Source organism: Macaca thibetana, chromosome 8 (assembly GCF_024542745.1).
Source record: "Macaca thibetana thibetana isolate TM-01 chromosome 8, ASM2454274v1, whole genome shotgun sequence".
Taxonomy (NCBI): Eukaryota; Metazoa; Chordata; class Mammalia; order Primates; family Cercopithecidae; genus Macaca; species Macaca thibetana.
Genome location: NC_065585.1, coordinates 131,512,789 through 131,538,841, shown reverse-complemented (window position 1 = coordinate 131,538,841; position 26,053 = coordinate 131,512,789). Strand labels below are relative to the sequence as shown.

At 44.1% G+C, this 26,053-nt stretch overlaps 1 protein-coding gene across 2 annotated transcripts in view; it reads left to right on the top strand.

Annotated features, from left to right (window-relative positions):
• Window positions 1–25,853, top strand: part of MFHAS1 (multifunctional ROCO family signaling regulator 1) — a 109,299-nt gene extending 83,446 nt beyond the window's left edge. For both annotated transcript variants that reach the window (XM_050801884.1, XM_050801883.1), the window contains 2 exons: window positions 12,396–12,522; window positions 23,163–25,853. In XM_050801884.1, coding sequence (XP_050657841.1) covers window positions 12,396–12,522; window positions 23,163–23,196 — 161 coding nt within the window. In that variant the 3' untranslated portion in view covers window positions 23,197–25,853. The remainder of the gene's footprint in view (window positions 1–12,395; window positions 12,523–23,162) is intronic.
• Window positions 25,854–26,053: the final 200 nt, after the last annotated feature.

Sequence of the window (26,053 nt, the reverse complement as noted above, 5' to 3'; positions counted from 1 at the left end):
AACTTCTCTGAGCCTGGAACCATTTTCCAGTAAGAAGTAGGTGACAGGCTATCAAAATAAAGAGTAACCTTTTGAAAGCACTTCAGTGCAGCACTGTGGGCTTTTTATAATCTTGACTTGCATTTTGTGAGAGGAGAGGGCTGAGCTAGGTTTGGGCTCTGCTCCTCCCCGTCTCCCTCTCCCCAACTCTCTTTGATCTGTGAAGCTTGTCTCATCCTTAGCCAAGTCTGCTGGAACTTTATCCAGAGCAGGAAAAGGGGAAATAGTTTTCCTTTCTTGGGTGGATTTGTATTTATATAAACCCTTAGCGAGCAAAATGGAGCCAAGTGGCACACGCATCTGCAGGGAGGCGTGGTGGGACGAGTGAGTGGCGGGAAGAGGCGGCTTTGACTTGGGTCCAACGGTGTCAGACCTTTTAAGGGTCAGTGAGGAGAGGATGGTGTAAGTCCTTGTGCACGTTTTCTTAAGGTCATACTTACTACACATAGGGCCATTATAGAGCAACAAAGGACAGGGTGTGTGCGCATCTCACTGTATGTCTGTATCACCATAGAGCAGCTGTCTCCATCCTTGTTTGGCACCACAGACGGTGGAATGGTTTCACCATGACTCAAGGGCATTACATTAATAGTGCACTTTATTTCTATTATTATTACATTGTAATAGATAATGAAATAATTATACAACTCACTATAATGTGGAATCAGTGGGAGCCCTGAGCTTGTTTTCCTGTGTCTAGTTGGTCCTATCTCGTGGTGATGGGAGTGACAAATCATTAAGTGTTAGATTCTTATAAGGAGCGTGCAACCTAGATCCCTCACATATGCAGTTCACAATAGGGTTTGCCCACTCCTATGAGAATCTAATGCTGCCCTGATCTGACAAGAGATGGAGCTCGGGCGGTAATTTGAGCAATGGGGAGTGGCTGTAAACAGATGAAGCTTTGCCTGCTCACTTGCCACTCACCTCCTTCTGTGCTGCCCATGGACCTGTACCAGTCCATGGCCCCAGCGCCGGGGACTCTTGCTATAGAGCCGTTCCCCTAACACTTATCTGTGAGGGATACTTTCCAAGCCCCCCATTGGTTACCTGAAACCACGAATGGTACAAAACCCAGTTGCCATCAGTTAGAAAATGTTTCCTGTCATGTCTTTCGCCCACAAATGTCACGCCTTTTTCATTTTAACTAAGCGCTTAGCAGGTGCTATAACCACACCTTTTGCAGTTTGAGGTGCAGCAGCAAAACTAGCACGGATTTATTTTTCCTTTTTCACAGTTTCACAGATAGAATATTCACTCTCACTGTAGATGTAGTAATTTCAGCATACAATTTTTTTTGTTTCCTTATTAAGTCAAGACCTTTTAGCTTTTTACTAAAGCACTTAACAGCTTCTCTTTGGCAGATGCAAATCACCAGCGTCACTACTCTTGCACTTTGGGGCCATTATGAAGTAAAATAAGGGTGATATATTAAGCACTGCAATACTTTGACAGTGGATCTGATAACCGAGAAAGTGCCTAAGTGATAAGTGGGGGAGGGGTGTCTACGGTGTGGGGACACTGGGCGAAGCAGAGTTCCCAGGGGAGCGTCTACAGTGTGGGGACACTGGGCGAAGCAGGGTTCCCAGGGGAGCGTCTACAGTGTGGGGACACTGGGCGAAGCAGGGTTCCCAGGGGAGCGTCTACAGTGTGGGGACACTGGGCGAAGCAGGGTTCCCAGGGGAGCATCTACAGTGTGGGGACCCTGGGTGAAGGAGGGTTCACGGTGCTGGGGGTATGGAGCTGGACAGCTCGAAATTTCATCATGCTACTCAGAACAGTGCTAGATTTAAAACTGATTATTGTTTATTTCTGGAGTTTTTCATTTAATGTTTTCAGACCCAGATTGATGGCTGGTAGCTGAAACCTTTGAAAGCAAAACCGCAGATTATGGGGACCACTGTATATCTAAATATGTCACTATATATAGTGATACATACAGATGAATGACAAGTTCAAGTTCATTTTACTTTTTTTTTTATTGTTACTAAGAGAATAATAATGTTGTAGAATCCTTAGCTCTCCTTTGCAACATTGACCTTGGAAGTTTCAGCTTCTCACAATATGTCCCACTATTAATTCACCTCCATGAATTAGTCTCAACCTTTCACACCAGCCCCTGGCCACTTCTTGTGGATGGGGAGGTTTTAAGTGTGCGCGCCATCCACGCGAATGCTTTCTTTTCATTGTAGGGAGTGCAGGGAAAACTTTTCCTTTGCTCTCAGAAGGTTCAGTGAAAATCAACTGATGAAAGGCAAATTAATAAGAATAAGAAGATTACTAAGGCAAATAAATTTATTAACATTCGAGGGGAATCACAGTAGGATACAGAAGCTATACCCTTTTTCATAGGAGGGGGGAAGAGATGAGAATATAGACAGTTCTTTTGAGAGGCAGTAAGTGATGATTAGGGAGAATGAATGAACCACAGAGACCTAAATGAACTTGTAAGTGATTCTCTTTCGAATCTGAATGGGCCTAGAGGCAGACTTTATCTTGGGAAAAAGTCTGTCAGGTGTGGTCACGTTCGTCAGGCTTTTTTCCTGAGATAATGAGATTCCAGGGAGGGCTTAGAAAGCTTTTATGTTTCTTTTGGTAAGCTTTCTTGGTCAGATAAGGACATTCGAGAAATAGTCCCTGCCCTTGGGATTTAGGAAGGCACAAGATGAGGTTAGAGGAACCTTCATTCTGAGGCTTATTTCTGAGGCCGCTCAGCTTTCAAAAGCGCCCAGCGCACTCAGGTGCCATATTTTGAGGAATGATTTTTCTATATCCCCCAACATCATCAAACCACCTCATTTAAGCTTCGGGTGATAGCCTATGGTTCCTTTCTAGGTTTCCTTTTTTTTTTTTTTTTTTTTTTTTTTTTTTTTGAGACAGAGTCGGGTTGTGTCCCCAAGGCTGGAGTGCAGTGGCACCATCTCGGCTCTCTGCAAACTTTGCCTCTGGGTTTAAGAGATTCTTCTGCCTCAGCCTCCCAAGTAGCTGGGATTATGGTTGTGCACCACCTCACCTGGCTAATTTTTGTATTTTTAGTAGAGACGGGGTTTCAACATGTTGGCCAGGCTGGGTCTCGAACTCCTGACCTCAAGTGATCTGCCAGCCTTGGCCTCCCAAAGTGCTGGGATTACAGGCATGAGTCACTGGACCCCGCCCCTTTCTAGGATTTTTAGAAATTCCAGAGAAATCTCGTACAAAATCTAAAGAAATCATCTATTGTTCTTGTGTTACTGCAATTTGTATAGTATCAGGGTTCATCTGGGACTGATGAAGATGCTGAGAACAGTAAGTTTAAAGAACTTTGATATAGAACAATATTTTACTTTGCTATTGTTCTGTCTTTTAGAACCAAAAATAAAGCCCTTCTTAGTAGGTGACTCAGCTTCCTGCAACCTCCCTGGGGAAATTTCTCCTACATATTAATACGTGCCACGTAAGCCAGGTTCACTTGCTGGCCCTGGATGTTTATTCTGGCCCCGAGGAATATTTATTTTGTGTCTGGTAGAGCCTCACACTTCAAAGTGGAATCCTCCTGAAGTTCCCACCTGGCCCGTCATCCCAGTGTTGTAATGGACACTTGGGGAAGGAAACGCCCCAGGGACTCTGGAGATGCCAAGACCCTGACGCTTTTACAGCGGATGGGCGTCCCGGAGGAAGAGTGGCCTGGAGGAGGGGAGATGGGCTCTCCTTCTGTTGCAGGTGTTAGAAACAGAATGCAGGAGGAAGAGGAACTGCAAATAAGCAGGCATGAGGAAGACGTAGGGAAGAATGCTACAGAGGATTGGATGTGTATGAAGTGTTTTTAAACAAAACAAACCCCCAAAGAGGCCGGGTGCAGTGGCTCACGCCTGTAATCCCAGCACTTTGGGAGGCCAAGGTGGGCGGGTCACCTGAGGTCACAGGAGTTAGAGACCAGCCTGGCCAACATGGCGAAACCCTGTCTCTACTGAAAATACAAAAATTAGCCAGGCATGGTGGTGCACGCCTGTAGTCCCAGCTATTTGGGAGTCTGAGGCAGGAGAATTGCTTGAACTCGGGAGGTGGAGGTTGCAGTGAGCCAAGATCATACCACTGCACTCCAGCCTGGGCAACAGAGCCAGACTCCGTCTCAGAAAACAGAACAAAAAAAACGCCTCCAAACAAAAGGTTATTATGAAAGGAAAGTACAGTTGACCCTTGAACACACACGAGTGTGAACTGTGCAGCTCCACTTACAGAAGGATTTTCTTACACCTCTGCCACCCCTGAGACAACGAGACCAACCCCTCCTTTTCCCCCTCCTCCCCAGCCTCCTCAATGTACAGACTGATGAGGAAGACCTTTATGATGGTCCGCTTCCACTTACTGAATAGTAAATATATTCTGTCTTTCTCATGATTGTCTTAATAGTATTTTCTTTTTTTTAGCTTATTTTATTGTAAGAATACAGCACATACTATATGTGACACACAAAATATCTGCTAATCAACTGATTACATTATTGGTAAGGCTTCCAGTCAATAGTAGACTTTTCGTAGTTTTGAGTTTTGGGGTAGTCAGAAATGATACATGGATTTTTGACTGCTTGGGGTGTTGATTGTTCAAGGGTCAACTGTATAAGCTTGTAATGTGAGGAAAGAGACTAAACTCTGGTAGAGATTTGAAAAGTAGTTTTAATAGCAGTTTTTTTCCCCTTGGTTTTCTGTGGTTGAACGTTTGCCAGATGCATTGGAAGGGGCATTGTGATCTGAGGCCACAGCTTTTTGATCTCGAAGAGACCTGACTGACGATCCCTCAAGGGGCCCTTGGACCAAATGCAGCTCTTCTTGGTTTAGCAAACCTGAGATCATTTAATCATCTACTTCTCCCTCCTATCTTTCAAACCAAAAAATAATTTTTAATAAGCTTCATGTAATTAGCAAGCAAACATTACTGTCAGGACGATTGTCTTCTGCCAGGACTTGCACTAAACAAGGAAAAGCTGAGCTCATGGGTTCCAGGTGGAGTACCTGCCATGAAAGGAAAACTGAAAGGTGCCTGTCATCCATGCCCAGCGTGTGGGCCTGGCACGGCTTCCCTGGCGTTAATCGTTGAGAGAATCTGAGAACCATTGTGTGAGTCACAGAAGTAATCAAGAGTGGGGCCTTTTTTCTTCCTTCTGCCTATAACCGTCGCCACTTTGGAGGAGGTTTGGAAGAAGTGGAAGCCAAGTGCTGACATTGAGTTTGTTTAGCATTGTCTAGTGACCAGGCCATGAATACTCGCTGAAGATAGGCGCTGAGGGCATTCTGACTTAAGGGCATCTCTGAGAGGCCCCAACTGGCCTGGTTTGGTTTGCCCTGCCGATTGTACTCTGTGACTGATAAGACTTCACAAATGGTTTCCAAAGCTTCAAGGCACTGAAGCTAGGTGTTTCTGAGTGTTGGGTTTTTAAAAAATTTTTATTTTTAAAGAAGTCTCAGCATTCAGAATCAGAACCGTACTTGAAAATTCCACAAATGCCTGGAAATGGAAATTTTCTTACGTTGTTAAATTGCGCAGAACTCAGTGGATTCCTACATTTTGAAGAGTTGCAGAGATACGTGCTGAAAATGAAAACACAGTTCTAGGAGAGGGTCATAATTTTTGATTGTGTAAGTTTTTGTAGCTGTCGTTGGAACCATACCTTAAGATATATTCAATTATCAAGTGACCCTATCAGTTTGAGTCGTTTTGAAAAGGAATGATATCTGTGGGGCGTTGGTTCCAGGACCCCCATGGGTACCAAAGTCTTTGATTGGTCAGGTCCCTGATAGCCAGTGACTTGGTATTTGCACATAACCTACAAACATCCTCCCGTATGCTTTATTTTATTATATATATATATAGATATATTTTTTCTTTTTTTTTTTTTTTTTGACAGAGTCTCACTCTGTCGCCCAGGCTGGAGTGCAATGGCATAATCTCAGCTTACTGAAACCTCTGCCTCCCGGATTCCAGTGATTCTCCTGCCTCAGCCTCTCAAGTAGCTGGGATTACAGGCATGTGCCACGATACCCTGCTAAGTTTTGTGTTTTTAGTAGAGCCAGAGTTCCACCAGGTTGGCCAGGCTGGTCTCTAATTTGTGACTTCAGGTGATTTGCCCGCCTCAGCCTCCCAAAGTGCTGGGATTATAGGCATGAGCCACTGCTCCCAGCCTTCTCCCTTATATTTTAAATCATCTCTAGGTTACCTGTAATAACTAATACAATACAAATGTTCTGTAAATAGCTGTTATACTATATTGTTTAGGGAGTAATGATGAGAAAAAAGTCTATACATGTTCAGTACAGATGGAATTTATTTTTCTTTTATTTTCTTTTCCTTTTTTTTTGAGACAGGGTCTTGCTTCGTTGCCCAGGCTGGAGTGCAGTGGCGCGATTTCGGCTCACTGCAACCTCCACCTTTCGGATTCAAGCAATTCTCCTGTCTCAGCCTCCCAAGTAGCTGGGATTACAGGTGCCTACCACCACGCCTGGCTAATTTTTGTATTTTTAGTAGAGACGGGGTTTCACCGTGTTGACCAGGCTGGTCTTGAACTCCTGACCTCAAATGATCTGCCCCCACCCCTCAGCCTTCCAAAGTGCTGATATTACAGGCATGAGCCACCACATCCAGCCCAGATACAATTTAAAAACATTTTTTTTTGACCTGCAGTTGGTTGAATCCATGGATGCAAAACTCACTGATAAGGAGGGCTGACTCCGTAATTGAGCCAAGAGCAAACCTTGTTCACAGGAAGAATGCAGCATCCCTACAGTTTTGGGAAACCACTCTTTGAATCCCCAAAACCGCCTAAGAGTGTATGTGGCTTAGTGCTGGAATATACCTGTGGGTACCCCAGCTGACTTGTTAGTGGCTCAGCAGGAAGATTGTTGCCGAATCCACTGATAGCCTGGATACCTTGGGTAGGTCCCTCGCAGGTTCAGCAGCAACTCCGTCCCTTTAAGGGTGTTCCAGCTGCCTTCCCCGTGAATTCAGCATCCCATGTGGGTGGCCTTCCAGGGACCACAGCTGGTGCCTCATCATGTTTCCCAGAAAGTTCTATAGACTGCTTTCCGCACAGCCTGCTCCCTCACCCCCCAAGATAGCTTCCCAGGGAATTTTGTTGGCACCCAGAGGACAGTCCCCTGCCTGCTAGCTTTGGCCAGCTGATCATGGACAGTCTGGCCTAGGGCAGCCCAGCAAGCTTCTCCACCGTCCAAGGAGCTGCTCCGTACCCTACCCTTCATTACTTATAACTGGATAGCTTATAAGGAACCGAAATCTATTTCTCACAGTGTGGGAGGTTGGTTAAGTCCAAGATCAAGGCACCAGCAGATCTGGTATCTGGTGAGGGCTTTCTGATTCACATACGGCGTCTTCTTGCCGTGTCCTCACATGTGCGTGTATGAACTCTTTGCATATTTAGAAGAGTAAGCCTTTAGAGAATCTTCTCGTGACTACAGTAATAGTGTCAAGAACTTACTAGATGCCAGATACAGTGTTTAGTATGTTTCATGTATGTATTACCTAATGTAAACATCACGATATCCTTGACAGGATATCTGGTAGTGATGAGTTTTGTCAGTCCTGCTGTCGAAGTTCAGCACAGCCACTTCTTCCTGTGACCATTGGCAAATTGCCTCTTGCATCTGAGCCTCAATTTCCTCTTCTCTATATAATGAGGTTAATAATTGTCCCTACCTTCTGGTGTTGTCGTGAAGACTGGGATGGTACATATACAACATCAGCCAATAAAAAGTGCTCGCTAAATGTCAGTTGCTGCTGTGGTCATCTTTTCTTCCTCCTGGGTTAACTTAGGTTTATTTTGCAGTTTGACATACATTACAGTATGATGGTAAGGTACAATGCATGCATTGTTCTCCATTCTGATAACAGAAGTTGCTGGGTCCTTCAGCTAAGTGTTCCCCACTCTGAAGTCTTTCCCAATCCTGTGAATCAGTGTGAATCTCTCTTTCTCCTAACTCCTCCAGCATCTCATGTACATTTCCTTGGGGACCTCATCGTACATGACTGCAGTTCTTTGCACACCTGGCCTCCCTTGTGGACACTGGGATCCTCCATGGTGGAGGCTGTGCCCTAAACTCTCAGACGCCTGCATCTTCTTCAGTCCTCACACACAGTAAGGTCTCAGTAGTTAGTTACTCAGTGAAATAATCACTTTATTTTGAAGATCAAGTTTGTGTTAAATGTGAGAATGATTAGCTTCTGTTTTGCTAGATAGCACACACATAAACCATTCTTCATATTTGAATTAAGATCATTTTGAAAGGAAAAAGCTGTTTTTCTTATGTTCTTAATCTAGGAACTGTGCACATTTCTTAAATCCTAAGGATACTGGCACCGTGTAGTAGGTTGTTGGAGTATACAAACGTGCTGGAAATTATGGACTGTTCTTCTTGTTGCTCAGTATTTGTTAACATCAAGTGAATTTTTCACGTGTGTGAAACTTCTCAATGCCTTCCACCTTCATGCTGTGTTTCCATGGATGGCAGCTGCTAGAGATAAGACCCAAACAAAACCAGTTACCTGGCTCTGTGTGACACTGAGAGTCTAGGGTACAGTTAGAGTTGATAATTAAGTTGAGGCTTAATAGTCTGCTGTACATTCTTTCTTCTTCTTCTTCTTTTTTTTTTTTTCGAGACAGAGTCTAACTCTGTTGTCCAGGCTAGAGTGCAGTGTCACAATCTTGGGTCACTGCAACCTCCACCTCCCAGGTTCAAGCGATTCTTCTGCCTCAGCCTCCCGAATAGCTGGGACGACAGGCGTGTGCCCCCACGCCCCATTAATTTTTTGTATTTTTAGTAGAGACGGCGTTTTACCATGTTGGCCAGGATAGTCTCGATTTCCTGACCTTGTGATCTGCCCACCTTGGCCTCCCAAAGTGCTGGGATTACAGGTGTGAGCCACTGCCCCCAGCCTATTATTTCAAATTCTCTGGCAAAATGATCTGACCACCGCAAGCTATGATATACTAGCCAAGAAGCCCGCTGCACCAGGCTGGTGCCAGGGATGGGTGCTGAGGACAGGGACTTGGCATCCATCCACAGTTGTTATTCTGAGTGCCTAGGCAGATAAAAGCAGGTGGAGCTGGGACCCGTGTGGAATTCCAACCAGGAGAGAGTTTTCAGAGGAAACTAAAGAGGCCCCATCTGTGTTCAAGCCCTGGGGATGATTTTAGGACAACAGTAGAACTTGAAAATACCAGGCAAGGAGCTAGGTGAGGGCAGTCCCAGAAGTAAGGGTGTTAAGAGACTGGGGTGCCCACAGCACCTTCTCGTTGGAGTCCTAGCTCTTGTGGTGCATGGTAGGTGGGTTGGTTTACAGACGTGCAGCTCTCTGTGGGACTTGGAGCAAATCTGTTAAACTCAGTGAGCTTCTGACTTATTAATTGATGTTTGGACTGGACGCCTTCCAGGTTCCAGTCTAGCTGGAACATGCTGTTACTTGGGTTCATTTTATTACTTTGATAAGCATTTAACGTTTACATTTTGAGCTTGCATTTTTATATTTGGGGGTCTTTTCCTAGCTGGTGTTTGAAGTACAGTTCTGATATCCACATATCCATGCTACAAGCTAATGATGCTAAATTAACTTTTGTAGCAGTTTGCTGTTTACGGGAGTTTGGTTAAGGAACTCAAATTACATTCAGTTAATATTGCGTGACACTATATAAAAATGTTCACATCAGGAAATTAATGTCTTTCATAAAAGTATGCCGCTTAGTTTATTAATTTAAAATGGTGTTTTTAGATTGCTCATTTAGGAAAGATGAGTTCTGGCATAAAGAAGCAGTCCCTGCTTTGGGAGGAGGCATTAGCCTGGGGGCAAAGAGTAAGGGCCCCAGAAGTGGGTTCCCAAGGTCACATCCCAAGTCTGCCACTGGTTAGCTCCTGACTCTGGGTACGTTGCGTAACCTCCCTGAGCATTAGCATCCTCATTTGTAAAATGAGAATAAACCATCTAGGGGCATTGTGAAGATTAAACGAGGTGTACATTTAAAACTGCCAGCCCGGTGCTGACATGGGCATGTGCTGTCAGTGTGGGCTTTGCGGGGGATGAGACATTTAGAAATACGGTATTTTTGTTTTGTTTTGCTTTTTGAGACAGAGTCTCATTCTGTCACCCAGGCTGGAGTGCAGTGGCCTGATCTCAGTTCACTGAAACCTCTGCCTCCCAGGTTCAAGTGATTTTCATGCCTCAGACTCCCGAATAGCTGGGATTACAGGCACCCGCCACCACGCCTGGCTGATTTTTGTATTTTTAGTAGAGACTGGGTTTCACCATGTTGGCCAGGCTGGTCTTAAACTCCTGGGCTCAAGCCATCTACCCACCTCGGCCTCCCAAAGTGCTGGGATTGAGGTGTGAACCACCATGCCCAGCCAGAAATATAGTACTTTGAGGCAAAGGAATTGCATATCATGATATGTCAGCAGATACAGTGGTCCCCTTATCCATGGTTTCACTTTCTGTGATTTCAGTTACCTGCAGTCAACTGTGGTCCAAATACATGTGAATGCAGCAGAATAATATATTTTGAGAGACTATATTCATGTAACTTTAATTATTAATACAGTATATTATCATTGTCCTATTTATTGTTGTTAATTTCTTACTGTGCTTAATTTTTAAGTTAAACTTTATCATAGGTATCTACTTATAGGCAAATACATAGCCTTTATAGTGTTTGGTACTGTCCTCAGTTTCAGGCATCCGCTGGGGGCTTGGAACGCATCTCCCAGGGATGAGGGGACTGCTGTTCTTTGGAGTCTCTAGAATTTCTTTTTTTCTTTTTCTTTTCTTTCTTTCTTTTTTTGAGACAGATTCTTACTCTGTCACCCAGGCTGAAATGCAGTGGCACAATCTCGGCTCACTGCAACCTCCGCCTCCCAGGTTGAAGCGATTCACCTGCCTCAGCCTCCTGAGTAGCTGGGACTACAGGCACCTGCCACCAACGCCTGGCTAATTTTTGTATTTTTAGTAGAGATGGGGTTTCACCATATTGGCCAGGCTGGTCTCAAATTCCTGACCTTGTGATCCACCTGCCTCGGCCTCCCAAAGTTCTGGGATTACAGGCATGAGCCATTGCGCCCAGCCTGGAGTCTCTAGAATTTCAAGTCAGCAGTAGAAGTGGTTGGTGCATAGAGTTGAAGTTTTAATTGCAGTAGTGTCTTTCCCCAGTTGGCGTACATTTCACATCCTTGATTTGGTTAATTGACTTTCTAGAAGCCAGACATGGTGGCTCACACTTGTCATCCCAGCACTTTGAGAGGCTGAGGTGGGAGGATTGCTTGAGGCTAGAAGTTTGAGACCAGCCTGGGAAACATATCGAGACTCCCGTCACTACAAAAATAAAGGAAAAGGTTAACATTTAGCCAGATGTAGTGCTGCCTACCTGTGGTCCCAGCTACTCAGGAGTCTGAGGTGGGAGGATCACTGAGCCTGGGAGATTGAGGCTGCAGCGAGCTATGATTAGTCCACTGCACTTCAGCCTGGGTGACAAAGCAAGACCCTGTCTCAAAAACAACAACAAAAAATTTAGTTCCTGGGTTTAAGTAGGGCAGTTTAAACAATAACGTGTCCCATCTTCAGCCAGGAGCTGTTTCTTGAGTACTCTGAGAAAGGGCATGGTGCCCTGGGTATGTGGATGAGAGAATGGAAGTCATCACTGCTTTTAGAGATTTAGTGATCTAGTTGAAGAGAGATTACATCCAGGGCATGCAGAGTAATAGCCTTCCTTTAGGTACTGTGGTGATCCATTAGGTTAATTATGTGTCTAGATAGTGTTGTGTTGGTGCATCCACTTCACACATACCTATCAGGGCAGTCCCCTTGCCCGGAGGAGGCTGGGCTCATCTTAGGCTGTTTGCCTTTTTAACACCTTTAGTCTGCTGTGTTTCCAGATCATTTATACAGGGCTTTGTTGAACGGTTGCTGTGGTCTGCTTGAGTCCCATCGGCCCCAAATCCTAATTATGAACACCTCCTTGGCAGCCCTTGCTTCAGTGGGCTCTGGGGACTCTGGCTCAGCCGGTGACATCTAGATAAAGATCCCTGGAGTCCGTCTGTTAGAAGGAAGGTGAGCAGAGCAGTGACAGACGCTGTCTTTGTCTAGTGTGGGCCTTCCTGCCATGACCACGAGAATTTTCTCCACGGTGACGCAGAGGAGAATGTAGGTGTTGGAGCCGGCGCCCAGGCAATTCTGCTGTTCTTGGTTGCACATTTGTTCTCAGACCCTTCGCTGCTTCACCTCTGCCCTTCTCCCCCTGCTCCCATCCCCAAGCAGTGCTTTCTTTGTAAAGTGAGCCCACTTTTAGGGCACATCTCCGTAACACATTTTTCTCTCTCCTCCTGCAGGGGAGTTGCTGAGTCAGCCCAGACCAGAAGGAGTGGCAGAGATCATTTGCCCCAAGAACGGCAGCGAGCGAGTGAATGTTGCCTTGGTTTACCCACCCACGCCGACTGTGATCAGCCCCTGTTCCAAGTGAGTTCCCAAAGTCCCTCTAGCCCCCGGACCCGGCTCCTGATCCCGGCCCCATAGATACGACAACAAAAATCCAGGTTAAACTGCATCTGCACAAACCTTGCAAAGTCCTCCTGAACAGACATAATTCTTCTGGGTAACATCAGCTTCATGACTTATGCAGCAAAACAGGAACTTTTATTTCCTCTTTTTTGTGATTTTTTTTTTTCATAAAGTCAGAACATTTTTTTAACAGCCTTTTTGAGATGTCATTCACATAACACAGTTCACTTACCTAAGTGTACAGTTCATTGGTTTTTAGTTTATTTGCAGGTATATGCAACCAAAAAGAAAATTTTTTTTTTTTTGAGACGGAGTCTCACTCTGTTGCCCAAGCAGGAGTGCAGTGGCGCGATCTCGGCTCACTGCAAGCTCCGCCTCCCGGGTTCACGCCATTCTCCTGCCTCAGTCTCCCGAGTAGCTGGGACTACAGATGCCCGCCACCACACCCAGCTAATTTTTTTTGTGTTTTTAGTAGAGACGGGGTTTCACCGTGTTAGCCAGGATGATCTTGATCTCCTGACCTCGTGATCCGTCTGTCTTGGCCTCCCAAAGTGCTGGGGTTACAAAAGAACATATTTTTTTGATGGGCAGTCTTACTTAACTCTGTCATTGCAGAATTAAGTTGGCTCTCACATCCAAAAACAGTGCAGGCCCATTCCATGAGCACAGCCTGCAGAAAGTCAGTAATAGATTGTTTTTTGTTGCATGGTTCTGATTTTTGAGTCAGTCCTTGAAAATCAAGGGCTGTGCAGTTTGCCACCACCTTGCCCCCAAATGGGCTTGAAGACAGAGAATGTACACGTGCAAAGTACATTTTGGATAGAACATTAGAGGTTACTATTCTAGATAACACTCATCCTGTTTGTTTGGGTTTTGTGTATGTGTTTTTTTGTTTTGTTTTGCTTGTATTAAGAACCAAATAGACCACTTTTTACCTCAGATCCTGAAAAGCAGCAGCCACAATATTCTCGGGTCAGGTCTCATTATCTGCGTGATGTCAGCACCATGATTTCTCCAGCACAGTATTCATATCCATGCAGCAAACTCGACTTTTTCTTCCTAGCTGGCCACATGGAATTTTTTAATGAAAAAATTATATATGAATCTAAGCCTTTTTTTTAGGGAGGTCAGAAAGTGTGCCTTTGGGAATTGTGACCTGTCATCTCCTCTTGGGAAACTTGCTGTCCAGCCGCATTCCAGGCAGTGTGACAGGTGTCCGTGGCTCGCCCCTCACATGGCAGCTGTCCTGCCTTTGGTGTGCTCCCTGCAAAGCGAGGGTTCCCAGTGGCATTCTCATTCATTAGCTGCTGCAGTAGAAGTAGGGGGCACCCGGCTCAGTGCCCTGTTTCTCCAAACTGGGAAACTCATTACATAGAACATCCTTAATCTATCCTTGCTGGAAAATATCACTGAACACCCAAGGGAAACTCTTATCTAATGCCCTTGTGTTCAGAGTACTATTTAACTATCATGTGCGTGGTTTAATTTATCACTGACTCTGAGACATTGTGAATCTTGAAGTGCTTCTTAAATATTAAAATAGGACTACAGAGTAACTATTATTAGGTTGGTGCAAAAGTAATTGTGAAATTACTTTTAACCAGAATAACCAGAATAATCCCCTGTCCTGAACATATCAAACAACAGAAATTTTATTGTTTTTTTAAAATTTCTTTGAAATTGTACACATTGGTCCCTTTCTTTCAGATACACCTGGGTGAGGATGGATAAGGGGATATTATGTGTTTTCTTTTTCTTCTCTCTTTTTTTTTTTTAATACCCCATAAGTTCTTAAAGCTCAAGGGGATATTACAGAACCAGCAAGGTATGAAACAGAGGAAACAAAAATTAAATATACTTTGCATTGGCATAAACTTTCCAGAGCCAAGAGAGACATGAACCTATTGTTTTGCCCTAGCCACATGCCGTCGCATAGGTGCAATAGAGGTAGGAGTTAAAATATCCATTTGTACGAGAAACCTTCCCGGCACCGAGCCAGCTTTATCAGTGCTTTCCCGTGGGCTTCTTGTACTGCCACAGAAAGACCACATTTATACCAACCTGAAACAAATGTTAGCAGCTTCTCTCTCAACAGTGTGTTGAACCCGAACGAACAAGCAGCCTTAAAGGCTTGGATAAGCTGCGGTACGTGGCGGCAGACATCTAGATGCTGAGGGAGCCTCTTTAGGGATGAACCACTTTTGACCTAGCGATCAGAATCATTTTATTTTGAAATAGGTTAAAAAAGAAAGTCTCATGAAATGGATGACAGCTTTGCAACATAATTCTCAACTCTAAATGAAGGAATATTCTCCACATAGGAAAGTTTCATATTCCTGGCAAGACGTTTCTTGGACATTACCATATTTTACTGCAGCCGCAAGGGGTAAATGATCTCTTGTGTGACTTTATAGGAAAGCACACGTAGATGTGAAGCCTGTGCTCAAGCTGCCCAGTGTTCCCCCACCTTCGCAGCCTTAAGCACCCACAGTTTACATCCATGAACACAAAACGGAAACAAAACCATGTGGAGGCCGGACCAGCCTCCGGGGAAGGTCCCATTCATGGGTGGATGACAGTGGATTGGAAGCCGGAGATTTGGGGTGATCCATGAGGATAGCTGGCAAAGAAGGTAGTTAAGTCAACACAGCTTGGGCCTGAACCTGAGACTTGGGGTCTCAGCAGGCGCTAGACATTGGAAGTCCGGGGCTATTGCACTGGCTTTCAACTCCAGCCAAAGTAACTTAAGCAGGCTCACCATAGAGGTCAGGCTTTTTTTTTTTTTTTTGACAAAGGGTCTCAGTCTGTCACCCAGGCTGGAGTGCAGTGGTGCAATCTCAGCTCATGGCAACCTCCACCTCCAGGGTTCAAGCGATTCTTCTGCCTTAGCCTCCTGAGTAGCTAGGACTACAGGTGTACGCCACCACATCTGGCTAATTTTTTGTATTTTTTTGGTAGAGACGGGGTTTCACCATGTTGGCTGGGCTGGTCTCGAGCTCCTAACCTCAAGTGATCCGCCTGCCTCAGCCTCCCAAAATGCTGGGATGACAGGCATGAGCCACCATGCCTGGCCAAAGTCAGACTTTCTTAATCAGATATGTTAAGTTAGAATTTCTCAGGGAAGGGACCAGGCATGAGTCATTAAAAAACAAAAGAAGCCACCCAGATGAGTCTAACATGTGTACACAACTTTCTGATGGCTCAGTTTTCCAGTCCATGCCTCTAAGGGTGGGCTCCCTGGCCAGTGGGGCCTTAAGAGTGCTCTGTGGTCAATACCTGCTCTGCAGCCCAAAGGCAAAACTGTCCATGCTGTCTGCTCTCAGCCTCAGCACAGTCCCTGCCACTCTCAGATAAGGTGAACATATCACCTACTGTTCAAATCACGAGAGGATTGAGAGTGATGGGACGGCTGTCAGTCATCATGCCAGGATGATGGGTGCCCACCAGAAGGCTCCTAGGTACACCAGAATAATCACCCTAGGTGATTGCTGGCCAGTGTGGGGCTTAGGTGGCTGATCTAGATCTTATGATGGTTTTTAAAAAGACATTCCAAGCTCTTCTTTGACTGGTTTACCCCTCTCCTTTATTGGTCAAATCAGAGACTTGTCATTTAACTGCCTTTGACTAAAGGTGCTGCAATGCTTTCTTTATAAAGAAGAAACCATAGATAACTGTTACCTGATTGGCCTTTTTAAATGAATTCCAAGCTTTTCTATTTCTAATTTTTAAAAATTTCTAGATGTTTTATTCCCCCATGGGGAGAGACAGAGAATAAGGAGTAGGTAGTGATTTTTTTTTTTTTTTTAAGAACATGATTTACTCTTATAACTTGTCTCAGTGGATTGGTGGTTGAGGTTTCCACCAGCGTTTCATTGGGAAGAGGTTTCAGGAACAGGATGAAATGCCTCGCCTTCTGCACCTCCCCCTCCAGGGAGAAACAGGAGCTGAGTGGCTTCTTGTCCCCTTTGCTGATTATCAGATAGAAATGTGAGTAATTTCCATATCTCGAGTTGATTTTCAAGGATACCTGCATTTAAGATGAGGTGAACATTCACCTAGTAGCAGATTTGCCTGGGTTGCTCTGAAAAATTCTGACCTCTTCCACTATACCGATTGTGACAGATACATTTTTAAAAGCTTTATTGATGTATAATTTCCATACCAGACAACTCGCCCGTGCAATGATTACTGATGTATTTACAGAGTTGTATTTATACAACCATCACCACAATCTAATTTTAGAATGTTTTCTTCACCCCAAAAAGAAATCTGCTGCCTATTTTCAGTTAACTTGTGTCTTATCCAACACCTAGTTCATGCAGTCAGTAAGTTTTTTGTTGTTGTTTTTCTGTTTTGTTTTGTTTTTTGAGATGAAGTCTTACTCTGTAGCCCAGGCTGGAGTGCGGTGGCATGATCTCGGCTCACCACAACCTCCACCTCCTGGGTTCGAGCAATTCTCTTGCCTTAGCCTCCAGAGTAGCTGGGATTACAGGCACGCGCCACTGCACCTGGCTAATTTTTTTATTTTTTGTATTCTTAGTAGAGACGGGGTTTCACCATGTTGGCCAGGCTGGTCTTGAACTCCCGACCTCAGGTAATACACCCGCCTTGGCCTCCCAAAGTGCTAGGATCACAGGCGTGAGCCACACGCCAGGCCAATAAATATTTTTAGTGTCACTTTCAGGAATGGTTTTGCTGGCTGGTATGTTAGTATGAAGCAGATTTCCCAGTTTTTTGTTTGCTTTTTGCTTTGTTTTGTTTTTGTTTTGTTTTGTTTTGAGACAAGAGTCTCACTCCTTCACCCAGGCTGGAGTACAGTGGCGTGATCTCGGCTCACTGCAACCTCTGCCCCCTGGGTTCAAGTGATTCTCCTGTTAGTCCCCGAGTAGCTGGGACTACAGGCGCATGCCACCATGCCCGGCTAATTTTTGTATTTTTAGTAGAGACGGGGTTTCACCGTGTTAGCCAGGATGGTCTCGATCTCCTGACCTCGTGATCCGCCCGCCGCAGCCTCCCAAAGTGCTGGGATTACAGGCATGAGCCACTGCACCCAGCCGATTTCTGAGTTTTAAAGAGGTTCTCATAAACACGTTATCCTTGGCACAGTTCAGTCTAAAGACAGTGGCTTGTCTTGCTCCTCCCACTGCCAGCCCCCTATTTCCTGGATGGTGGAGAGGAGCTGGAGCTGCTTGGAGAGCTCCTCCTTTAGAACTTCTTCATGGCAGCCTAATTAGACCCTAGATGTTTCAGGGGTACTGAGCCTTGACATTAGGAGTCAAAACAGAGGGCAAACATACACTTCCGGTGGGCAAGGTAGGAAGCAAGTGGAACGCATAATCTTTTAAAGCTTTTATTCGTGAATTCCTGTCTCTGTCCAGCTACTCTTCAGGATGAGACCGAATATTCCAGTTCCCAGGGAGCGTGAGCTTCTCTGGACAAATGACAGCTTGCTGGTTGCGTTTCATTCTCAGGGATCCTGCAGAATGCTTCTCTTTCTCCTTCCAAAGAGCTTTAGAGCAACTCCCTCCTCCACCAAACTGAAGACTCTTCGATAACCTGCCAGATAACCCAGTTTATCTACTGATTTTTGTGTAAAAGACCAAGAAAATTCAACAGGTCATCGTATGACAATGTTTTACCTTAAGGCATTACTGGAATGCGACCCACATTCTGACATGTGGTTTCTTAATGGACTGACCCTTGAATGTACAGGAAGTGGGCATGTGTTACTCTTGTTTCCTGGTGGTTGACGTTTCTCCTGCAGCAATACCGTATCTGTCTGTGCTCCGATATGTGGGGAGTGGTGGGAGTTCTGAGACTGAAGAAGGAAGTTCATTCTGATTTTGGCTGATCACGTATTATAGAATTACCAAAAAAAAAAAAAAAAGGTGGGGGTGGTTTGAAAATTGTTGAGCTAAGCTTTCTCCTTTTTTAGGAAGTACTACTAATAATAGAGGGGAAGACTGAGTTATTGCATTTCAAAATTCCCTTTTAAAATGTTGGATTATTGCCTATATACCGTAGAGTTCCCATTCAAGCAAGATCCCCACTAAATTCCAGTTACTTGCTGTTTGTAACTATTCTCAAAAGTACCGTGATGACTTTGCACAGGAATTTCGGCAGTAGCATCGTTTTGACATAAAGACATTTAAGACCAATTGCAGTTGCCTTTCATAAAAAGCAGGATGAAGTTTGTAGCCTTTATATCACCAAATAAACAGGCCATGTATGTCTACTAGCACACAAATTAGTATGAACTTGATAAAAGATTTTTAAAAAGCAATGGCATGAGATGAATTAGGCTTCGTCACAATGGAGAATTTTTCACTGACCGCAGAATTTTAAAATACAGAGGGTGAGGAAGGGATGGTGTTTGATAAGAAAAGGCCGCTTGTGGACGTTGCCTGTGGGGCATTTCACATCGATTTGCATTGATTTGTTTTGTTCTATGCAAGGAGTGAGACAGCTCTTTGCCTTGCTGTTTTAACAAGCTGGGAGGAATTGTGTTTCTTTAATTATTTAGTCTCCCATCAGCCACATTGATACTGGAATTTTTCCCTCTCTGCTTGGGTATCTTCATACTTTCTTGGAAAATTAAGTGGAAAAGATAGTGCTTCTTTTCCTTATGCCATCATTTTTACTGTACCCAAACTGTGACTTTAGGAGCACCAATTTTTAAGGGTAAGTCTCCGTGAAGCAGAGAGAATTTCTTAAATAGGTAAGGCCCTCTTGAGGACTCGGAGAGATTAGAGGGGATATGGGGGTGTTGGGATGAAGAGATTTTGGAGAGCAGGAATGCTAGACAAACCTTATACTTCTCTAGAATCAAGTTGCTTGTGGGAATTAGGAAGAAGGGAACTGCTTGATTCTTTTGCTTAATTTACTATGATAATGCATAGACAGTGATCTTAGATCCTTGTTCAAAAAAGGAAGTCATTTTTTAAAAATTTCACTATTATGCAGAAATCAAACATCAGGTGGGTCCACACCTTCAGGAACTACACAGGGAAGTACCGGGATGGTCACACGGAGGGAGAGGAAGGGACTGCGGGCATGAGGGGAAGAATGGGCAAGACCGGGTAGGCAGGTCTAGGACAGGCTCATCTGAATAATCTCAGTGGCCCTGGGGCAGAGGGGTTGCCTTAGTTGTCTGGCACCTGGCTCGGGGGCAGGTGGATGGTGGCCTACAGTGTGAGAGCCAGTAAAGGAGGTGTTCCGGGTGTGGGTTCAGGATTAGTTGGTTTGTATTTGAAGAGTGTACTCCGGGCAAGTTGTTTTACCATCTCTAGGAATTGGCTAATCCTGGGAGAGACAGTCCCTCCAGAGTCTGCAAGGCCCAGGATAGGAAAGCACCAGAATACAGAAAATAAAAGACATAGGTAATACAGCACGCCATGGCTTCAGTTTCAGCCTAAGCATCTCAGTACCTTGAGTTATAATTTCTTTGTTGCATCCCGAAAGGGCAGATTTCGATTCCCTAACCTGGGAGGACTCGGGGGCTGGGCGCCCCCTAGGCTGGCCCCTCCCTTCAACTCCAGACCTCTGTTTCCAGTGTCTCACCTGGCATCATCATCCCTGGATGTCCTGTAGGCCTCACAGGCGTGCAGCTGAATTTATTGCCTTCCTCCCCCAAAGTTCTTCCTCAATCTGTGACCTGTCTTTGGCAACGGGGTAGCTTTGCACCATCGGCCCCAAGCTAGGAGTCCGTGAGCCTCAATGCTTTCCTCTGCTTTCTTCCCTGTGTGTAGTAATTCTCCAACACCTTTTATCCCATCCCATCAGTGTCCTGACATGAATGAATTTGACCCATATCTTCAGCTCCAGCCTCGGGCTTCTTTCTAGGGCCTGACCCCTGACCCCAGCCACCACTTCCCCCATCTCTGCCAAGGTTCCTGTGACTGAGTCTCAGCTGGCTGCCTGCTCTCTTATCTTTTTGTCCTTCAAACCAACATTAATTATCTTTTAACATCAGACCCCATCATGTCTCTCCCTCTTCAAAAGCCTTGGATGGCTTCCTGGTGATAACAGGCTCAAGTTCAAACCTCCTGGCCATGGCTCACAAGGCCCTGCACAATCAGACCCCAGGCACTCTGCCAACACACAGGACACTCTCTTTCTGTGGGAGGTCAACCATGGTGGGCCCTGGCTACCTCTCAGTCCACTGGCTGGCTGCTGCCCTTCTCTCCTACCAGTGAAGGCCCATTGGTTGCTGAGGCCAAGATCATAGGTCACCTCCTCTGGGAAGCCACCGCTAATCATCCTCACTGTAACCAGTCACTCTGTTCTTCACGTTTCCTCAGTACTTTTTTGTTTGTTTCAGACAGAGTCTCGGTCTGTCACCCAGGCTGTGGTGTAGTAGCACAATCTTGGTTCACTGCAACCTCCGCCTCCTGGGTTCAAGCGATTATCCTGCCTCAGCTCCCCGAGTAGCTGGGACTACAGGCATGCACCACCACGCCCGGCTCATTTTTGCATTTTTAGTAGAGACAGGGTTTTGCCATATTGGCCAGGCTGATCTCAAACTCTTGATCTCAGTTGATCCGTCTGCCTCAGTCTTCCAAACACTGGGATTACAGGCATGAGCTGCTGCACCTGGCTCTCCTCAATACTTTTTATATACCTCTTTTGGTAATAATCTCATAGTATCTTGGCTACTTTTTACCTGTGGCTGTTTCATCACATCTGACCCATCCATTCAATAGATCTTTGTTGAGTAATTATCCTCTAGTAGGCATTGGGCCAGGTGTTGAGGATACATAAAGCACTAAAATCAGATCCTGCCCTCCAGAACCTAATAGCCTCTTTGGAGAAGATGAGAATCAAAGCCATAATCAGACAAACTTGTCAGAGTCTAATTATAATTGAAACATGGTACCTGCCATGATAGGTGTATGAACAGAGTCCCGTAAGCACAGGGAAGAAGGAACTCTACCAGGAAGAATGAGAAAAAGTTCTAGGAAGTCGTATTTGAGGTGGGTCTTGAAGGAGGAGGACAAGTTTATGGAGATAGAGAGGTGGGGAGAAACAGAGAAGGCCGGTGATTTTGATGGTGGTTTTCTTTAGGTCCCAAATGTGGAAAAAGGCATAGATGTGAAACAATTTTCAAGCTGGTTGAACAATGGGATATTCCCTCTAGGTGCCCTTGATTAGGTATTCTTGTGTTTCTCAGTCTTACGTGTAGGCCGGGAGCAGACCGTCTGCATTTCCGAAGGTCTGTTAGATTCAGTGGGAAAATGTTTATGTAGCACATCTCTTCGTGAACCCAAAACTCACACCACCAAAGTTAGCTGCTGGGTTGAAACGTGTGTTTTTACACTGCCGTCCTTACAGTTAGGTTGATTATATTATTAGTTGAATTTGAGGCAGTTTTCAAAACGCTGTCTTCTGGGAGTTTACTATATGAATAGGCATTAAAAATATTCTTGTGGCAGAGTGCCGTAGAAATGTGAAATTCTTCCTAGGGCTCCAAATATCCAACTTCTCTTTTAGCTTTGGAGTCAGATCACCCTAGTGAAAGGCCTGGCTCTGCCACTCGCTAGTATGCACCCTTGGGGAAGTTATTTCACCTTTTGGAACCTTAGTTCCCTTCTTAGTAAGATGCTGATAAGACGGAGCTTACATGGTGGGATTGTCAGGAGTTGAAGATAAATAATGCGCTAGAGTGAACAACCTAACTCCTGGCATGTAGTTAGTAAATGAGAGGTTTTTGTTTTTCTTGGTTTGTTTGTTTTGGTGATGTCATTATTATCATGCTTGAACGAGCCCATGGCTGAATCTTGTAGGGACTGGAGAAGTGTTTAGGCAGATGCTGAATTATCAGTGTCCATGAAATCACTGTCTCTCCTAACGAGAGATGGGGGATTGGGGAAAACGAATCGTAACTCCTTTTTCCTTTCCTTTCAATGTCTTTGTATATTTTATTGAAAGTTGCTTAAAAAAACACACACACACTTTACAAAACATTCCATCACGTGTCATTGTAGGGAAGCAAAAATGAGAAAAACACTTGATATTTTTCCTCTAACCATTTTACTGGAACTGAATGCCGCTTTGTTTATTTGCTGAGGCTGCAGTAGTCTCTTCATTCTATATTGATCAGACTCCAGATTTTCGTGGACAACTTAACGTATAACATTTTAAGTAAAATCATGCATTTTAGGTGGACAGACATCTCACTTTTTAGTATATATCCCTTCTTCTAGAGGATTATTTGGTGTGTGTCTATGTGTGACTGTGCGTGTTTATTGAAAGGAAACAGTTCCGTGGTTAGAGTTTTGGGTTGTTAATTAGAGGTCTAGTTAAGCTATAAAATTACAGTGGAATAAGTGGTGACCGCCAATTAGTACAGTTCCCTCTTTATAGCTGAACTGAGCTTAACACACCAACAGAAATGTTTGGCAAATAGACTGCTAAAATGACTCTTTCCTTTGTGGGGACATTAGTTGCCTGACATTTACATATTTATAATGAGTCCTAGAAGTAGAAATGAAAATATGTGAGAAAATAGATTTCTATCATCACTTCCTTTTCTTATTGAGGGTAGCATTGTCCAGTACCTTTTTGTCATCTCTGTGCTTTCTTCTTGTTCACCCATACAGGAAGAACGTTGGTGAAAAGCACAGAAACCAGTGATGTTTGTGGCTGTGGAATTTCCATGGAGAAAAGAGAGCATCTGAACACCTGGACCATTTTTTGCACCTGGCAGACCCTCTGCACTCCCCCCAGCGTGTTCTGTGAACTTGAGTGACAACGCGTGCTTGCAGGATGCTTTTTGGAAGATTGGGGAAGAGGTGGGGAGGGGGTGGGGGGGAAGCATGGGCGAGAAGATGGAGCAAATGTTTTACAACCTGAACCTCAGAACTGTGATCCTCCAAGGAGCGCGCTACTTGAAGAAAAGAAAAAAAAAAAAAGTCGAATGGCTTCTCAGGGATTTTGTTTTCCGTGCACATATAAGCCATAGTTACAGTACAGGTGGCAGTATTTAGAGCACTCAGATTTCAGTTCTGTTAAATGTGAAAGAGGGATCGACTGACGTTCATTGCTGTTCCATAACTAGTGTAAAATATGTATATGTTTATCTTTATTTTTATAATATGCAAATACATTTAAATTTATACAGTTTGAAGCTTCTAGCGTTAGTTCACACTGGGTGCAATATTCTGCATGAGAACTGTGCCAAGATGGGGCTGATTTCTTATTTTAGTATAAGACTTTTTTGTTTTTTCTTTATTCTTTAATCCTCCTCAGCTTTAAAAAAAAAAAAAAAAAAAAAAAAAAAAAACTCTGTTAGCCCATGGATTAAGTGTTGGTTCATAGAGATTGCCAATAATCAGAAAGAACCTTAAATGTGCATTTAAGACTGTGTCCCTTCCCTTGTTTTCAATAAAGGTCCTGCCTATATAAATGATCGGGCACGCTGGTGGGAAATCCTTGCTTTCCACACGTTATTAGTGCCGGGCAGAGATGGGGCACACTCAGGGGCCAAAGAGGACAAAAAGTCCATGCAAAACTTGAGTCTTTTAATGGCTTAAGATAATCAGGAGTCAGTTCTGAATCTTACAAAGTGCTCTGCCTAATAAGTACCTTACTTAGCAGAGCACTTTGCAAACATATTACTTATTAGCAGAGCTCTTTGCAGACCTTTCACATCTGGCTGTCAGACCTTAAGGTTGTGAATTTAGACTCCAGTTATGCTCACTGGAGAGCATAATCCCACATGGGTTATTTATAAATACAGAACCTGTGATTGGACAGTCTCCTGCCAAGAACTAGTAAAACCCTCGTTTTAAAATCTTCACGAGGTAAAACTTAAAAAGCAAACCAAACAAATTGCTCTCCATTCTCCTTTTAATTGGGCCAAACAGCATATGCTACAGTAGTAACACGTTTTTCGGAGAGTGTAAAAAACTGTTTACATTTGCCTCCTCCGTGGGTTGATTGAAAATGTATAAAACTGCTTCTCGCCAGCGTCAGACAAAAAGAGTGAGTTGCTGGTACTCACTACTCTTTTACTTCTTTCGTCAAGTATTGACTCTTGGAAGGCCACAGTCTCAACATGTTTTTTAAAAGAAGTAACGAGCAAGCGGCTGCCCTGCTAGAAATCACACACCGATTTTTGTAGAATATTTTGTGCCCCAGGCGTTGATTTCACTGGCTCCAGAACCTGCAGTTCAGAGAATGATTTATTGTGATCATAAAAATCAAATGGGATCAGACTATGTTTGCATTTTTTTAGTACTTGAATAGGACACCTGAAGTTTGAGAGTTTGTTTTCTTTTAGAACACAGTCACACGATCAATCTGGTGAATCCTTTTGTCACAGTTCTCGTGTGTGTGTGCGCGTCTGTGTGTGCGTGTGCATGTGTGTAAAACTGAATGGTAACGTCATTGCTTTTTGGACCATTGAATAGTTGGGCAGTAAGAGTTTTTTAATTGGCATGAGACAGTTCCTCAACTGTCAAATTAACCAACTTTGACCCGTCTTTAGAAAAAGACTTATTTGTATGATTTTGGGCTAACTCCCGAGGGACCATATTAAATGACGAAAATGCTCCTTTTGGTGACACACCCTGCAAAGTATTTGCTGTTATGAACATAAACGCCCACATTCATAATATCTAATATTTTTGACAAGTGATGTTTTGTGCTGTCATCTGAACCCTAGAGAAGCAGTGTCAGAAGAAACCTTGGTGTCACACGTGTCTTAGCAAAAGGGTTACCATGATAGAGGGTCATGTGACCAAAAGATGCTCCAGAGAAGCTTGCGAATTTGTTTCAGGGTGGGAGGAGGGTTGGAGATAGAAAAATCACTCTGCTCTACAGGACTCTTCAGCTGTCTATGCAAGAAATTCTGTTTTCTCTTTCAACACCTGGAAAGACACAGCAGCCCACCGAGGCGACAGGCGATTCACTAAGCACAAGAGGAATGTTTTCTAAGCAAGGCGTCCCTTGCCTCTCAAACAAATGCCCTCCAAGTTTGTTAGGGTTTCTATTCCTGCAACTTGTGGTATCAAAACCACTTCCAGGAATTGTAAAGCACTGCCAAAATAAATGTTTTCCCCCTTCTAAGAAAAAAAAATAAAATGACAGTGCTCGTATTTGACACTTGTGTATTGGACTCTCTTTTGAATGAATAAAAAGGAAAGGGTTTGGTGTAATTCCTGATGGGGTGTGTGTTGTTTTTCATGCCATGATTTGTGAATTGTAATTGTGGTTTCCCATTTCGTTGTCGTAACTGGGCAGAAATTAAAAAAAAAAAAAAATCAATAAAAATACAAAGAAATGGTTAAGCAGTTGTATTCCCAGAGCTTCATTATTTCTGATTTTGTTCATTTTGTTTTTACTTTTAATTCTGTCAGTTAAGGAATGACTGTTTTATAGTTTTAGTTCTTAGTGGTACTGTTGGAGCTGTGGGAGGTGGGTGGTGGTAGCTCTCATCTGTTAGGTAGTTGGTCCCCGAAAGAGTCCCTGTTTTAAAACTGCCTCTGTT